Source organism: Tachypleus tridentatus, chromosome 1 (genome assembly GCF_004210375.1).
Source record: "Tachypleus tridentatus isolate NWPU-2018 chromosome 1, ASM421037v1, whole genome shotgun sequence".
Taxonomy (NCBI): Eukaryota; Metazoa; Arthropoda; class Merostomata; order Xiphosura; family Limulidae; genus Tachypleus; species Tachypleus tridentatus.
Window position 1 is genome coordinate 29,697,314 of NC_134825.1, and position 18,036 is coordinate 29,715,349.

An 18,036-nucleotide genomic window follows, 5' to 3' on the forward strand; every position below is an offset into this window, starting at 1 on the left:
AGCTTAACAGCCATGGAGATCTGTGTTACATAAGTATTCAAGCTTGACAGGCCAGCAGAAACTATAACCAAGTACTGCCATGAATTCCAGCAGGAAAGGCTCACAGGAAATCTGTTTACTAACTGACCGTGAGACCATACCCTGCATGGCTACCACTCCGGAACAGCTACCGGTCAAACCGTGGACTTACCTCCGCTTGCACCGACTAAGTTGCGGGAGAGGGTAACAGGTACCGCGCTTAACAACCAAGTGCTCAAATCAGAACACAGCAGCACGAAATATGGTGCCATTGTAGTTTCCCGCCAAATACAAACACAGGGTATCCTATTTCCACACGACATTCTAGAAGTGAAGAAACAGACTACATGGCCTTTATTAACTTTACTCGTTTTGGTTTTAGAACGTTTTATTTTTTTAATAAATTTTTAACAGTGATGTCGAGAAAACCCACTTGTAGAAAAAAATATATATGTAAAAACGGGTCGTTTGGGTTGAGAAAATATTTTACATAGAAGAGCGAACAACGTTTCGACCTTCTTCGGTCATCGTCAGGTTCACAAAGAAAGAAAGAGGCAACTGACCGGAAGCTGACCACATGTTTGAAAGGGGTTGTGTAACTGAGTGTCGAAATGTAGAGGGCGTGCTTAGATGTTTGAATATATTTTGTATTATTTATTTTATTATTATATATTTATTATATTATTTTTAATATAGGTATAAAGGTGTTCCTTTGTATTGGTTCATTCTGGGCTTGAGTTGTTGTATAAGTAAGGCTTCTTTAATTTTGCGTTTGTTTATGTTTGTTTCTTTATTTAGTATTTGAGTGTTTTTTATGGTTATGTTGTGTTTATTTGACTTGCAGTGTTCGAAAACGTGTGAAAGTGACTTTTTTATGTTCCTTGAATCTGATTTCTAGTTTTCTACTTGTTTCTCCAATATAGAAGTCGTGGCACAAAACTAAGGTCTATACTATGTTAAAACTACACTGACAAACACCACACCAACATTATTTATAAAATACAATGTGATTACTGGCACGACTTCTATATTGGAATGTTTCTAACATCATTGTCTAGCTATTATAAAACTAAGGATATCAAAATGTTTTATAGTATATTGTAAAATTCGGGATGTAATGATGCTTTTAGTACCGCTGTGAAACAAAGAATATGTTTTTTAGTACCATTGTAAAATTGAGGATATGATAAAGTTTCTAGTGCCATTTTTCACTTATTGTGAAATTAACTTACGATTAAATATTATGATTTTACAACCCATAATTTTGAGAACTGGAAGCGTATTATGACTGACGATAAAATCCTACATTTCAATCAAAGAAAAGTAGTCAAACTCAGTCTCAACTCAATAGTGGTGCTATAAATAACTATTTGCACTCTCTCTAGTCTCATTTCAGAATTTGAAACGACTGGTGTTCGCAGATAGCCCTTTGTGTAGCTTTGAATAAAAATTTTGAAACAAACACACGTTACTGCTTGTTTTTTAAGGAAATCAGCTCTAAAACACGGCAGTGAACAGTAATAAGAAAACACTTATAGTAAACATTTTTCCAAGGATTACTCTTCGTCAAGATGAACAATATATCTGACAGTATGTTACACTCTGGCAGGTGAATACCGTATTCTGAACCAACAATGTGAATATCTCTGTGATGATCCTTATACAATAAAGGAACTGCAGTAAATGAAACTTAAGTTTCTTAGCAAAGAATGTGATTCTTGTAACCGAGGTCTTTTAAGTTTCAGTTAGTGTTAGAAAGTACTGCCACACACACAACTAATTCTGTTGTCATGAGAAGATTTCAGTTAACTTTCGGGTAACTTCGATACTTCTTCCAATGACGCATCTTGTGCTTCGGTTAATAAACAAGTACAAACCAAGCCTTCATACAATGTACTATACAGATAGTTTCTGTCACGTGATGCTGGGAGGCTGCAGGCGTTTTTCCCTCCTACTAACAGTGACTCAAAGCTAATGTGAAAGGACCGACGTTCCTCATACAAAGTGCACTGGAGTGAGACTAGGTTCAGAATCTACTGAAGATCGTCTACCTGCTGCCTTATGGGAATGTACAGCTTTCATGACCAGCTGGATCCTCCATTCAGAATATGCTGATTGTGTGTGTGTGTGTGTAAAAGCTCTTGATTTCACATTTCCCTCTATACATATCTACATTTCACCCCTGTTTAAAATATTAACAAATCAGCAAATAGTTTTTCTTCTAAGCATTGTAAAGAATATAACTATGCATCGTTTCATAAGCACAAACACGGCACACCAGAACACATATTATACAGAAGTTTACTCATCAAGTGAATCCTTTAGCCTGCAGATCGTGTACATTACATCTGGCATGTTCTTTTGTACTTGTACACAGCTAACACATATTCACCAATCACAGTGGTATTTTGAGCTGTTTCCTTTAATTGGCTATTTCTTACTGTTGCACACTTATAAATGCTTCACGTGTTTATGTTTTTTTTTTCTAAATTTTTCTTAGAAGAGGTTTCACCTCATTTGGAAATATCCTAGCAGATGGTAACTACTGGCTTTACGAGTTTCTTTGTGAGACATTGAAAGACAAATTATGTCTACAAAGTAGACCAGTAATATTCTCACCTATGTCTTAAACACCACCTGTCGGCAGTTATTCCAGCGGCAAAATGCTATTTACTTGTTACTTGTGCAAAAGAATTGCCTGTCAATACCTACCAAGACTTGTTAACCTCCCCCAACAATAGACGTCCACAACAATGACAATTCTTGGGGTCAAGGTTAATCCGGAAACTTCAAAGCGTCTCATTTTTGTTAAATGCGGTTATGTTCCTCACAAATATATTGTTACATTACACGAAAAAATATGGCTACATTACACACAAACATATGGTTACATTACACAAAAACATATAGTTGCATTACACACAAACATATGACCCACTTTACTGTATACTCCTCCATCCGATACACTTTACAAAAACTTTAATAATTATAATAAATAAATAATAAAAAAATAGCCAGACGATGTCGTATATGTCTAAAGTCAGTGAAACTCAGATTTTTACACACGCTAAAGAAATGCGACTTAAACTGATAAAAAATGAAATAAATAAATATAAACAAAGACAAAATTAACTCACTAAATATCACCAGTAAAAGTAACTTACCATGACTATTGAGAAACTTGATCTTTCACGGATTTTGAAATTGTCTTTCTATGAGTCTTTGTTGCGCGTGATGTACCCTTAGTAATATAGCTTGTGGAACCTTTAGTTAAATGTTTTCTCTTCTTCAAGTAATCTATTTTAAAATAAGTTAGGTATCCTTATTCAAACAAGAATTACTTAGAAGTATCACGATTAAAAGACGAAAAGAAAAAAGTCTTAAAGTAATAAAATCGTGTTGCCTTAAAATAACTTTAGTGCTAAACAACTACAGACACAACGAGGTCTGAATCTTACTCACTCTAAACGATAAGAAGGCAGTACCTCTGAGAGCATGTGGAGTTGATGAGGCACCCATGTCTTTTCGATCTAAAAGATCCGAACCGAGACAGCACTAGCTATTACCAGAGTTGTTAAATTTGACACAATGGGTAAAGCACATGTCCCCTTAATTGTATTCAGATTTAAAAACAATACTTTCTTTTGGAATTCGAGACTATTATAAATATGTTTCTGTTGCTGGTTTCAGTTTTAAAGCGATTTAATAGATTCCGTATTTGCCCTTATATCTGTATGACTTGTAAAATCAAGGATAATATTTAAAATCCATTGGAAAAGCAAGAATTTCTGTTTCAATAAAGATACCACAAAGCAGAGACTACTTAAGCCTTATTCGGTATTCCAAGGATTGAGATATTTATTCCATTTCTGTCTACACAATCTGTTGTCTGGAGATATTCCTTCTGAAGGGTCGTAATGAAAATCCTAAAATAGTCAAACAACGTGATTTTGATAAAGGTGTAAACCTAATTACGAATAATATTCGATAATAGCCTACATTCTAACTTCACGATCTGTTTGAATCTGGGCATACTTTGCAACAAAATCAAAGATTGTTTGTTTGTTTTGGAATTTCGCAGAAAGCTACTCGAGGGCTATCTGTACTAGCCGTCCCTAATTTAACAGTGTAAGACTAGAGGCTGAAAGGGCGAGCATGTTTGGCGCGACCGGGATGCGAACCCACGACCCTCAGAATACGAGTCGCACGCCTTAACACGCTTGGCCATGCCGGGCCCAAAACCAAAGAATCACAGTTTTAATGCCCTTGTATCAAAAAAGGGACTTGTATCTAAATTATATAAATAGTTATAGGTAACACCAGAGCTTAGTATAGAAATGCAAGATAAAATTACAGTTTTCTTCATATGTGAATTATATATATATTTATACACACATGTATACATCGTTTGTTTTTAGCCTTTAGGCGAATAAAAACAGGTTTAATTGTTGTTACCCGCATACACTGTTACTAACTTTTATCCACGTCTAATAGTCTCTTCATTTGTCATGTTCATTTATCCAGACCTTGAACTTATGCTGTTTTAAATTCAATCCACATAAAACAGCACAAGCTCAAAAGTCGAGACCCCAGGCTACCAAGATATACTTTCTATATTACACTTGATCAAAGTTTTTAGTCCAATAAAAAAGAGAAAAGGGAGCTAGCAATCAGATCCTTAATCTAACGATGTGAAGTCTTAGGGGCTGCTTTACTGCAGTCTACCAAGCTGGTTACAGAGTCAGTAACTTAAAATAATTTACAAAGAAACAAAAAAACTTCCACCAATTTAGTAAGATTACGAAAAAAAACGAGAGCCTTAGGGAAATTTGTGAATTTGATGTGATCGCTGACAGCATGGCGCCAAGCAATGGGCGAGAAACATCAAGATAACGACTAACGCTAGCGAAGGTTATTTGTTCGCAACGCCTCGACACACTACGGTGAAATCGTGTGGCGAAAAACAATTATAACGACATTAACCTAGTGCTCTTCTATTTCTGATCAGATTTACGATGAAAGCACACTTTATATATTAACTTTTAAACAAACAAACAGCTCTAGCTTTTAAAAAAATAGTAGTGGATAAAGTTGCCAAAAGTTTGGCCAACAATAAAGAAAAACTCAAACTTGACAAACAAATACTTCATCTGAATACTCGTAACAAGAATTACGCAAAACGAAAACAGTGAACAACTACAACGTATTACTACGCCATAATTAGCTCTAATCTCATGAATTAAGTAACACGTGGAAAATTTTGATATTTTTACTAAAACAAGGAAGAAGGTTACATTTGGGATCGAAATCTCAATTTCTGTATTAGTATCACAATGCGACATCAATAAAATAGTTCTGTTTTCGCTCCCTACACCGTGAGGAGAGCTGAACACATGCGCTCTTATCGAGACGTGATGAGGCTTAAATACAGTGAATTATAGACCTACCTCTCACAACACAATCGAGTTTCTTTAACGTTAATTGTGTAAATAGAGTCACGACTATCATTCACGCAGCTCCTTGGAACTGAAAATGATAAGTTAATGAAACGAAAAATCTTCGCGTAAAAATATAATTTTTAAACGGCTTTAATAAAACTGATAACAATAATTAATTTGCTTTATCTGATTCACGCTATAGCAGTTGTTGTTCATGGAAACCGGTAATATATATATATATATATATATACGTTTATATCACACCTAAACCATTACAATGTATGTAATGGTGAATACACGGAAAAATCTCTCAACACCCCGGGTTGTCTTTCAGGCCCATGAAGCTTTTTTGAGACTAGGAAGATTTTCAACCTAAACACCTGTCACAAATGTGACGATACAAAGTCCATCGTATCCCAGCAGGCTCACGCCCTGGTATTATGGGGGAAAAGCCTCGTCGGTACTGGATGTACTAAATGCAGTATGGTTTACATATTACAACTCTCCTTTGGGTTTGCTCATGAAGTCCCCCGCGAGTACAGCGATATGTCTACGGATTTACAACGCTAAAATCAGGGGTTCGATTCTCCTCGGTGGGCTCAGCAGATAGCCCCATGTGGCTTTGCTGTAAGAAAACACACTCCCTCCTGAATTTTAAGAATTATCTGGTGAACAACACTAAAAAAAATTATTATGAAAAAAAACTTCAGGTAAAATTAACATTCACTGAGCGCGTAACAGAAAGGTCAACAATATTAAGCAATTTTTTTCAAGAGATTACAAAAATCAGTATTTGTTCTAGGAAACTGACCCCACTTGTTAAAGTGCTAATTGCTCAGAGATTAATCGTTGTTTATGTTCCACGTAGAAGCTGATGCTTAGTTAATTGTAACAAATACAAAGAAAAGACTGTTGATGATTTCAAAATTGGTAAAAGTTTATGCTGTTCGGGGTCACACAAACTCACTGGCACCAGTCTTGAAGGTTAGTCGCTACAGTTAAGAAAAGTAGCGTTATGTGAGACAGTATACACTTCACGTATCTCTAATAAAACTGGTTGTAATGCCCTTTAGGCGTAGCTCTTGCCACGTGACACTAAGAGAATGCCTTGTGATAATTTCAGTTCAAGCTGTAACTTGTCAAGACGTGTGGATTCAATATCAGATAACGCATAGTTTTTCAAGTAAGCAACAGGCAACGTGGGCTAGAAAACGACATCAAAAATCATGTATGTTTTATTAACTGATAAGGTTTAGCTTATATAATTATACATCTTAAAAGTGCAATGCTTTAAGTGCTTAAATTTCTGGAGAATATAATAGCATATTCAAAAATGATTAAGAAACTAACTTATGACACTTAAAATTCGCAAGGAGAAAAGAAAATATAATTATACTTAGATTTTGTAATTTTCGTTTCAATTATCATAAATCGTCAAACTTTGAAACAGGTGTTTATGTTAGTAACCTAGTAGTAAAAGGTTATATGTGAGTTCGACAGCTACCTGCTTAGGAATTAGTCATGTAGCACAATTCGCACATACGATACTTGCACGAGTGTTTAAAAAAATTCGCTCTCTGCTTAGTCAATACAAAATAACAGTTATTAACATTCGTAATGGAAACCGTATAAACCGCAATGTTTTTGTTGTGTTACTGTTTCTCATTCTTAAATTATCCAATTCGATGTTTGAGCTTGTAAAATTATTAGCGCTGTTAACTTTACACTTTAAAGGCATTTCATAAGTTATGTATAACCACAAGATTCGTTAATTTATAATAAACCTGCAGGGAAAGATATCATAATACACTTGGTTAAAAATTAAAGAAAAATATAAAAATAAATATCGTTTAAGAAACTTAAATAAATTATAAAATTCGCAAGAAACCCTAACAACGACTTATAAGAGATACAATAGAAAAGACAGAATCGCTAATTCAGTAGTGTTAATAATCAAAACAGATTTTCTGTAAAAAAGGTTTCACAATGTAAGAAAAAAATACAAAGATATGATACATACCTATTGAATAAGACTGAGAGAAAGCGTACAAATCTAGTAAACAATTTATTTCAAATGGGGTACTAGTAAGTAGGCTAGAATGAAAGCTTTGGTCTCTCACTAGACCTAACTCTTATCAAAGCAAAATTTTATGTGTGATTTAGTTTGGGTTTGTTTTGAATTTCGCGCAAAGCTACACGAGGGCTATCCGGGCTAGCCGTCCCTAATTTAGAAGTGTAAGACTACAGGGAAGGCAGCTAGTCATCACCACCTACCGCCAACTCTTGAGCTATTCTTTTGCCAATGAATAGTGGGACTGACGCTAATTTAGCAGTGTAAGACTAGAGGGAAGGCAGTTAATCATCACCACCCACCACCAACTCTTGGGCTGCTCTTTTTATCAATGAATAGTGGAATTTACCGTACATTATAACGCCCCCCACAGCTGAAAGGGTGAGCATCTTTGGTATGATGGGGATTCGAACCCGCGACCCTCTGATTACGAGTCGAGTGCCTTAACTACCTGGCCATGTGATTTAGTCTTGTCCTTTTTTCTCATACTAAAAAAAACATCTACACCTTAATTGCTATTTCTAACAAACATTGTTTTAAACATGGGTTGTATTTTTAATAATGCACCCACACTTCTTAAATCTTTGGTGATAGGTAGTTATTCCAAGCTAAACAGATATTTACTACAGTTTTACACATTCAAAATAATTTTTTGTTATTTTAATAATATGAAATAGCATAAAGTTAAGCGTTTTGTAGTCAACAAGTTTCTTTTAAATCACACAATGTATTATTTTTACGTTCTTCTAACGGCAAGTTGAAATAAATCAAGGCTTAACTATACATCCTCAATCGTACTCTATTCAATTTATTTATTTTTCTACATTTGATCTAGCTAAATTCAAACCAAAAGTATTATTTTATTGATATTACTAATAGCATTAGTGTAGATTTTGTGAGACGTATGAAGTCTTACTTTTTTCCCCAAAGCATTTTGTCTTATAATAAGAGAAAGCCATTCTGTTCTGTTCTCTGACCAATCATGTGAAATATTGGTATTTAGCGTTGGATACGGAAAACAGAAATTTAAATAAATCAATTAATTAAATCAATATCCATATGCTGATGTTTTAAACCCGACTCATGTTTTGAACGTGCATTTATTAATAATATTACATATAATGATGAGTCAAAACTTAGGCCCATACTTAGTCCAACTTTTACCCTTTATGAACTCTCCCTTTCATTAGATTGGTGATAATACTGATATAAGAAAAAAGAACACGGACTGGTAGAGTAACACAGACCAAAACTACTTAAAATTCTTATGAAGTTAAAAGAGTACGAAAAAAACAAACAACTGAAAGTGAAACATGCAAATTAATAGTACTAGAATTAGAATATTATTTTTTCCCACATCAGTTAAGGCATAAGTTTAAATTAAATAATACTGCTGTAACCGAAGTACCTCTCTAAATAATAATCGGCTGCAAAATAATATACCTGACATTTTCGTTTGTCGCAATTTTCTATTTCCACTTTCACTTGTAAATGATTTCGACGATGTTCGAGACTTTGCGTCAGGATTAAAACTGAACTTCGCATCTTGATCGTTTGTAAGATTATCTCCTCTCTCCTCGTGTTTCCTACAACGTAGTAGGCCTAATCTCTGCAGTCCATAAGATGGGTGTACTTCTTCCACGTTTTCCACCGGTGTCCACTCATACCGACCATCTGTTGGTGTTTCGGTTTTAAACTTAAAATTCCACCTTTGTTCGTCTTCTTGCTGTATCCTACTCAGCTCTTCGCGTACAAACCACAAGTTCTGCTCATGATCAACGGGACCGAACAGAGAACGTCGAACTCCTGAACGTTGCGGATTGCAAAAGCTTGTCGAACGTCCAATGATTCCGGACATATTTATTGGTATCACTAGATCTACTTGTCCCATGATCATCTCCACAAATTAAAGTGTCTTGACGCTTTTAATCACAAAATCAGCAGTCTACACTTACAATGTAAATAAACGCAAAATGAGGGAAAAAGAAGGTGATAGAAACAGCCAAACTTTAAAACACAACCTTTTCCAGCAAAAAGCGCCCTTAGCGCGACGCTACCCCACAGCCCTTGCAGTCGTTATTTTTATCACCCAATCATTGCTTTCCGAGTATAGCGTGGGTTAGAGAGGCGGGAAAACTTGGTGTCAGCTGATAATAGTGAAGCCTGTAATTGGCTAAAAATCCAGGTTGTCCGTTGAGAAAGTACACCATGATTAAATCCACCCTTCAGATCTTAAACAGAAGTATATACAACTCTTAAATTTCATAAGCCTAAAAAAAGGTGCTCATTCATTAATTTCCTAGTTTTACTACTTAATGTGTTTAGTTTGTCAACATTTTCCCAGTAGATTCTTACGATTTCTCTATGTGGATATATTAACAATGACTGGGTATTTACCACAACTATAAAAATAGACGCAAATCTAATAACACCAGAAATCAAACGGGAAAGAGAAATAAAAATGCTCGATATATAAGTAGAAGCTTTGAATTTCGCGCAATATATTTATATATATGTAGCATGAAATATCTACGATAATTGAACAATAGACAATTAATTATTATAAATAAGTATTGCATAAATCTGTGTACGAATATGAAAATTTTACAAAATTAAATATTATATGAATATATCAAATTGCTTTCATTATGGATTTTTTTTAAATCTATGAGTGAGAGTAGAAGTGTATAAAAAAAATTGGAAACTGTACCCCCTTTATCCAGTGCAGACGAGACCAAATGACAAGTATCATCAGAACAAGTTAGATACGACGAACACAGTAGTAGGTGAGATGTTATTTATATCATATATTTCAGGCACGGCCAGGTGGTTAAGGCACTCTACTCGTATTCTAAGGGTGGCGAGTTCGAATCCCCGTCGCATCAAACATGCTCGCCCTTTCAGCAAGGGGTGCTGTTAAAATGTGACGGTCAATCCCACTATTCGTTGGTAAAAGAGTAGCTTAAGAGTTGGCGGTGGGTGGTGATGACTAGTTGCCTTCCCTCTAGTCTTACACTGCTAAATTAGGGATGACTAGTGCAAGTAGGGCTTATGTAGCTTTGCACGAAATTCAAAATAAACAAAAATCATCAAATTTTAAAAAACTTGGATAAACTAGTAAAGTGTTTTGAACATTTTATTTTTAACACATTTACGAACAAAAATTAGGGTAGGGAATAATAACAAGATACTATAAATGGTTAACAAATACAAACACTGGTTAAATGTTTTCATCTTATGTTTTGTTTTGTAACTTCACGTTTTTTCCTTTTTCGAAAACATTTATCATGTAAAGCTTTATACCGAGCAGCGACAAGCCATAGAAACAGTGTAATAGAAAAATATAAATTGTCTTTTCGGAATGGCTGTGTGAGATCAGTTTCTATGACACTTAAATTTTTGTTAATTGTAAGATAAAATCTTACTCTGAACTACAGAAAATTAAAATAGTCGGATAAATACAGTAAAAGACCTTTGGTGTCCCACCTAAAATGATCTGGTTTTATTTAATTAGATTTATTTAAAGTATTAAATTAAAATTTTCATCGTAACTTCACTGATTCTTAATTTTAACAATTTAATAATATATTTATTATTTAAGTTTGTCACGAGATGGCACTAAGTGTAAATAGGATTTCTTGAAAACATTTTCGAAAGTTTTAATAGTATTTTGACCTTGAAATAAATAATTTTTCAAAATTTGTAAAACTTTTATAGTCTAATACGCTATAATCTTCAAGCTTATTGATAATTTCATTGAATTTAAATTAAAATGCTTATTATTACTTAAACATTACATGAAGGTGGTGGTTGCTGAGAGGGGTAGTTGCTAAGGCAAGTAATTTGAAGTAGTCTAAATTGATATGCTGTAAATGTTATTTTAATCATTCATTATTCAAATTAACAACTGATGTTAATAACATGTAACTCAAATTTTTAATGAAACTATTAACAACCAAGATAACTTTAGAATTGTTTTTAAGATTGTAACTTAAAGAGAACAAAACATTTGATAACGGGGGCATAAGTTTAAGTTATGTTATATTCTTTATGGGTAATCAGCCCCCTGCTGGTACAGCGGTATGTCTACGGTTTTACTATGCTAAAAGCAGGGATTCGATTCCCCTCGATGTGCTCAGCAAATAGCCCAATGTGGCTTTGCTATGGGAAAAAACACAAACACACTTTATGGTTTATATTAATTAATTATTATTTTATAGTGCTGATTTTAACCTCCCATGAGCAATTAACGTATTGTAGAACGTTATATGTATATATATATATATGCTGATTTATGCTGCACTCCGATACATACTCTCAGATCTTGAAACTGAAGGTATAACAAGAATGCATAACAATATGCCAGTCACGCTGTAGTCACTCTATACACATACAACAGTTATGAAGTGACCAAGTTCTTGGAGTATTTTTTTATCAATTTTATATGAATCATTTCCAAGTCAAAATAAATGAAGGGCTAAATAATTGGCAAATGATTATTAATCATAGCATAGTATGTTTTTAGTTTTTATATGATTTAATAAGCATCTTGATTAGAAACTTACAAATGCCAGTGTGGAAAGAGTAAAAAAGCTACACCTGAACAGAGAATCCGACACCTCGTACATCTCTATATACGAAACAGCTGTTACCCCACACTAAACTTTCAATAAGATAATGTATTGATTTACAGTGCAAGAGCCGCTGTTATGATTAAGTGTCGGAGAATACATAATATACAATATAAACCTTGCAAGCCGCCTTTTGCACTCTTAATTCGAATAGCATTACAGGATAACTACTTGGTTTTGATTAAAATTCGGCTCACATAATATCATATAACGATTGGATAATTCCTCCGATATTTATATGATTTATCTTAAATAACACGTAGAAAAGACATAACTTTTTCCTAGCTATTAAGAAGGGCGGAAGGATGGTTACTATATGTTATACAAGAGCATATGTTTCAGCCTATAATGACAGGTATGAAATAGTTATAGGAACGTGAAGGAAAGACTTTTTTTTTTTTCATTTTCCATGTAAACTGTACCTATGCGTGTAGTTTTAATCAAGGACCAGTGAATGATATCAAGCAAACAGAAACACATCAATAATAGAACGGCAGAGAGGTCCTCCTTTAGAATAATTTTATATTTACTAATAAGAACGCAAATATAAGGACTTTTTTGTTCTGTTGTTATGGTTAGAATGTGAAAGACGACACAGTATTCTTCCGAACCAGTCTGTTGGTACTAGCAGCGTGGGGGCGGAGTAGACCAGACTGGTCACGTGGCCAGTCGCGCCACCCTACTATGACTGGCACGCGCCATATGGTCCAAGCAAATCACTGTTTTCTGCCAATTCCAAACGCGCTCAGGTCAGACAGGAAACATCGAACTCCAAGAACAGACGGACGGTGAAATAACATAAATTAAACTGATGTACAAATATTATGATATAGTTTACTTTGTTCCATAAAACAGCTACATTTAAACAAATATATAGCTCTTTATATAGAGAAAACTCCACGTTCAGTCGAAGATCGCGTTAATATGTATATAATTCATTAGCGTGACTGGATAAATCATTGTCAACGTATAAATTATTCATTTTTTGAAAACGAAAGACTTGAACTGCAGACCAAAACAGCGTAAAAAACTTAAGTTGAAAAGACTCTTTTGAAGTACACGTGGAATTATAAGGAGTTTTAATACATCAGCGTGATCTGACAATGAAACTGCTTAGTGTACCTTATTCAAAATTTTTTTTTACTATTTCAAGAAATTCTAATAATATTTGAACTGTTCCAACATACAATCAATAGAACAAGCTATTACCTGAAACTATTATATCTAACATATTTTTCGTTTTTTGCTCTTACAAAGTGACTACTTCTGTATATGTGTCTCATCACTCTCAGTCGAAATTCAATGTAATTGGTCGTAATTTCACGATTTTACAAATATTTGTTACAGTAACATTTCGTAATGAGAGAAAGCCCATTTCGTCTTTTACTGTTGTAACCTTTGGTTGGTTGGTTGGTTTTCTAATGCGTCGTTATCAGATTTCTAATACCAGTGTCATGTGAAAGATGTAGGTGAATCATATAATAACATCTAGCATGAACGTCTGTCTTTATATTGTAAGTGCGTGACTGACTCGCTGTTAAAGTTAAAAAGCCCACATCTGCCGTTTCCACGCTGGACACCAGCGCAATCATAAATATCCAGGCAGAGCCTCACCCAAGTCCCTTATTTATCCATTTTGCCCCAAGCCAAGCCTTTTTTTTATTATTATTATTTTTCAGATAGAACGATTATATACGCATATACGTTTGCGAAACGCGTGCTAATCGGTGTCCACGCACTCAAGGTATTTACTTATGGCTGCTTGCCAAGCTCCACCTGCCACGCTCCGCGCGCAAGTCGCCCTGCTGACACAACATATAAAACCGCAGATCATTAGATCACTGAACTGACGTACAGGTGGATACGCAACAATACTTGTCATTTGAAGAGCGCAGGTTGACTTCCAACAAGGGAAAATTGGTCATTGTTGAAACGAGACAAGACGTGTTTTGCTTGCCCTATTTTATCTATGCTGTTGGCAAAGAACGAGTAGAAAAATGGGTGAAAATAAATAAAACAAACAGAAAATAAATAGGCCTAGCAAAAGATATAAGAATCGCAGAATATCAAACGAAATAATATACATACATATTCGTGAATGTAACACTGATGTTATAATATGAACAATGCACGTGGACGTGAGTCACATGATTACCCTGGTGTTACAAGAGAAACGATCTGTATAATCCTGAGTACACAGGTTATTTTTAACATTTTGTACAGCGTTATAAGAGAAACGGTCCGCGCAACTCTTAACAAATTGGTTATTTAGTTTAATTTTGAGCGACGCGCGTGGCTTTTTAAATAATTACTATCAGTTGTGTATAAATTAACTCATAAAGAAACTGGAGAGTTCACAGCTTGCCAAGAAAATCGTTTCATTTTGCTTGTTGTATAAAAGTTCTCGTTTAATAACTGTAAGTTGGTACTAAAGAAAAATAGTAAACACCTTAAACCTGATAAAGGCTAAACAGTACCAAGAAAAGGAAAGCTTGAAATACATTAAATAGCACCTATAGATTTGTTTTAGTATAAAGAAATAAAAGTGTTAACTTATTCGCAAAACATTTTTGCGTAATTCTTCTTTATTAAATTGCTATACACATTTTAAACTCTTTATTACTTCGAAGTAAATGTGTGTATATAACAGAAATAGAAACGTCTTATAGGTAATAATTAAGCATTCAAACCGACACTTTTGGTATTGTATAAAACGGTATTCGGAAAAATAGTAACAATTTGGAAACACACACATAACTTTTAACATGTGTTCTGTTTTGTCTAGAGTTGTTGTACAAACAAGTATCCCCGTCACACCAAACATGTTCGACTTCTTAGCCGCGAGGACGTTATAATGTTACAGTCAATCCCACTATTCGTTGGTAAAAGAGTAGCCCAAGAGTTGGGGGTGGGTGGTGATGACTAGCTGCCTTCCTTCTTGTCTTACACTGCTAAATTAGGGACGGCTAGCTCAGATAGCCCTCGTGTAGCTTTGCGCGTAATTTGAAACAAACCACGCCAAAACAAATAGGGTATGATCAACTACATGAAAAACTGGATCAGAAGGTAAGTACACTCTGCTCCCAGTAGTTATCTGTCAGAAGATATGTTGTTTTAATTGGCTGATCCATACTGCTGTCTGGTAATAAGTCCTTTACATGTATTTCCATAACAAATGCTGATGAGTGCTGGTGTACCTCGACGTATATGACAAGAACATCATATATATATATGCTTCTCACAAATATTTCTATTTATACAAATAGTGTTTCTAGAAGTATACTTCGAATTATACACTACAGAAGTTGACTGATTAGAAGAGAATGTGTTTGATCAAAACTAGAAAATGGTCTCACATATTTTCAGCTCGTAAGAGCATTTACTCATTAGAAACAAGGAAAAGAGAATATGTCAGTCTCGTAGTTACGTGTTCGGTCATTGTCTATAAGATATTAGCCTATACGATGAACTAAGTTTTATTATTAATTAATTACTTTTTTATAATAACTGCTAGTTACTAACCAATTTGTATCATACATTTGACTGCTTGTCAGCTGCTGTCTTCAGTGGAGTCGTAAGAAGAGTTTGTGATAGTCATCTCATCTTTGGTCTTCCTCATATAAAGACTGGTATTCTATGTATTCGTCCAGGTAGTTAAATCAATTAACCATTCGAGTGATTTCAAGTGTGGTGTACGTATTTTTGCAGACTTCAATGTGTTATATGCGTTGAGTAAGTGTTTTTTTCAAATATATGAATGTAGAAGGCTTCTTTTATGTTAAAAATAAAAATCTGTATTCATCTAATTAATAACCACAGTATTAGTTCATTACTTCAATGTGTTTTACAAATGGCGCCGCATGTTCAGTTGTATATACGTTTGGAGGAATTATCCTTATTTCTTTCGTAAACCGTATGGATTGTTTTCATTTACTTCTGGTCTGAAGCACTTGTGATTTGTCTGATGAACTGGCGTCTGCTAGTTTTTATTTAAAGCAATATATAAGTGTTTTTCTTTGAATTACAAAATCATAATCACAGTAGACCTTACTTTTGTCTCACAATATTTCGTGTAGAATGACTTTACTACACTAGGTAGCAAAAATCATTTATTTTGTGGATCTAGCTGGACCTCTGAGAAGAAAGTCCTGTGTGTTTCCTTTTAAATTTGTGATTTCCAAAGGCAGAACACCACATTTCAATTTTTTGCTCATTCGTATGAAATAGTGCTGAGAAGCCAACATAATGTGCTGAAAATTGAGAACTTGAACTGGCAAAGAAGGTGGAATGCGATACTAAAGCAATTTTAAATATACAAATCAGTAAGGATGAGCAGACTAGCTGGTTGGTTGTAAGGATGAGCAGACTAGCTGGTTGGTTGTAAGGATGAGCAGACCAGCTGGTTGGTTTACACATGGTAGAAGTATAAGAACTAAAACAGGTGACAGATCACTGGTAGGAACAGCAGGTTTTGATATAATAGACATAACTGAAACATGGTTAAATGTAGATGAAGACGACAGAAATGTCTTAAAATACATGGTAAAAGGTTATTTAATAAAGACAGAGCAGTAAATATAGATGGAGAAGTGTGTCTCTATGTGTTACATCCTGGTGAGGTTGAGAATATTAGGAGTAACAGCAAGGAGACTGAATCTATTTGGGTTCCTGTTAGTGGATGTCAAGGGAAAAACTTTTAGTAGGAATTTGTTACAGACCACCAGATGAACCTGATGAAATTACTCAGTGAGATTAAAATTTCAGCTGTTAATGATGTCTTAATTATGGATGATTTTAATTTCAGAAATACTGATTGGAAAATGCTAGAGTCAATTCACGAGGGAAGAAGGTTCTTGGATACTGTTTAAGATGGATTTCTTCACCAACTGGTCAAGGAACCTACTTAAAATAATGCTATTTTTAGATTTACTGTTAACTTCTCATATAAAAATGGTTGAAAGGGTGGAAAATTGGGAAAACCTAGGTACAACTGATTATTGCTGTTATCTTCCTCATCTTGAGCAATCGACAGATGAAAATAAAGTTGAACAACACAATTGTATACAATCTGAGCATGTTAAAATAAAACTGGGAAGTCTAAAGAATTATATGATCCCTGGGACAGATAATATTTTCATAAGGATTTTAAAGGAGGTCAAGTATTGAATATGTGAACCACTTGCAAAACTATGTTATAAGTCCTTCAATAGTAGACAAGTACCAACAGATTGGAAACTAGTTAATATCACCCCTATTTTCAAGGGAGATAATAGCTGTTATCCCAGTAATTACAGGCCTATTAGTTTTACATCAGTTGTTGAAAAAGTTCTGAGAAGTCTGATAAAATATAGTTTGCAAAGTCATTTAACAAAGCTTATAATCTTAATGGATACTCAAGATGGTTCTACTAAAGGAAAATGGTGCCTTACCAATCTTTTGACATGCTTTGTAAATGTTACTGCAGTTGACTAACTGAATAGAAGAGTTGCTTGATGGAAGAAAGCAAAGGACTGTTAGAAATGGATTTCATTCAAACTGGATTATTGTTGTTACAAGTGTTGTACCTCAGGGCTAAGTCTTAGGATCATTGCTCATTTTGATTTACATTAATTACATAGATGAATAAACGGTCAATAAATTACTTACATTTGCTAATGATATCGAGATATTGTTTGTTGCTGACTGTGAATAGGATATTGTTGCTTTAAAACTAATTTATATCACTTAGTGAGCTGGGCAAATAAATGACAGATGGGTTTTAATTATAATAAATGCAAGATATTGCATGTGAGGTATCATAATTTGATGGTGAAAACCTTAAGAGTATCATGATCCTGGTGTAATGGTTGATCAGTATTTAAGCCATTCAAGCAGGATG

At 34.4% G+C, this 18,036-nt stretch overlaps 1 protein-coding gene and 1 long non-coding RNA gene across 9 annotated transcripts in view; one reads left to right on the forward strand and one right to left on the reverse strand.

Annotated features, from left to right (window-relative positions):
* Positions 1–9,602, reverse strand: part of LOC143245012 (cyclin-dependent kinase inhibitor 1C-like) — a 41,380-nt gene extending 31,778 nt beyond the window's left edge. For 2 of the 8 annotated variants that reach the window (XM_076490767.1, XM_076490758.1), the window contains exon 1: positions 8,971–9,602. In XM_076490767.1, the coding sequence (XP_076346882.1) occupies positions 8,971–9,424 (454 nt within the window). In that variant the 5' untranslated portion in view covers positions 9,425–9,602. The other 6 variants (XR_013025432.1, XR_013025431.1, XR_013025433.1 and 3 more) reach the window with 6 other exon arrangements.
* The window catches only part of LOC143245029 (uncharacterized), a 40,065-nt gene continuing 28,597 nt past the window's right edge, over positions 6,569–18,036 (forward strand). Inside the window, exon 1 of the long non-coding RNA XR_013025437.1 lies at positions 6,569–6,684. This is a non-coding gene — a long non-coding RNA (uncharacterized LOC143245029). The remainder of the gene's footprint in view (positions 6,685–18,036) is intronic.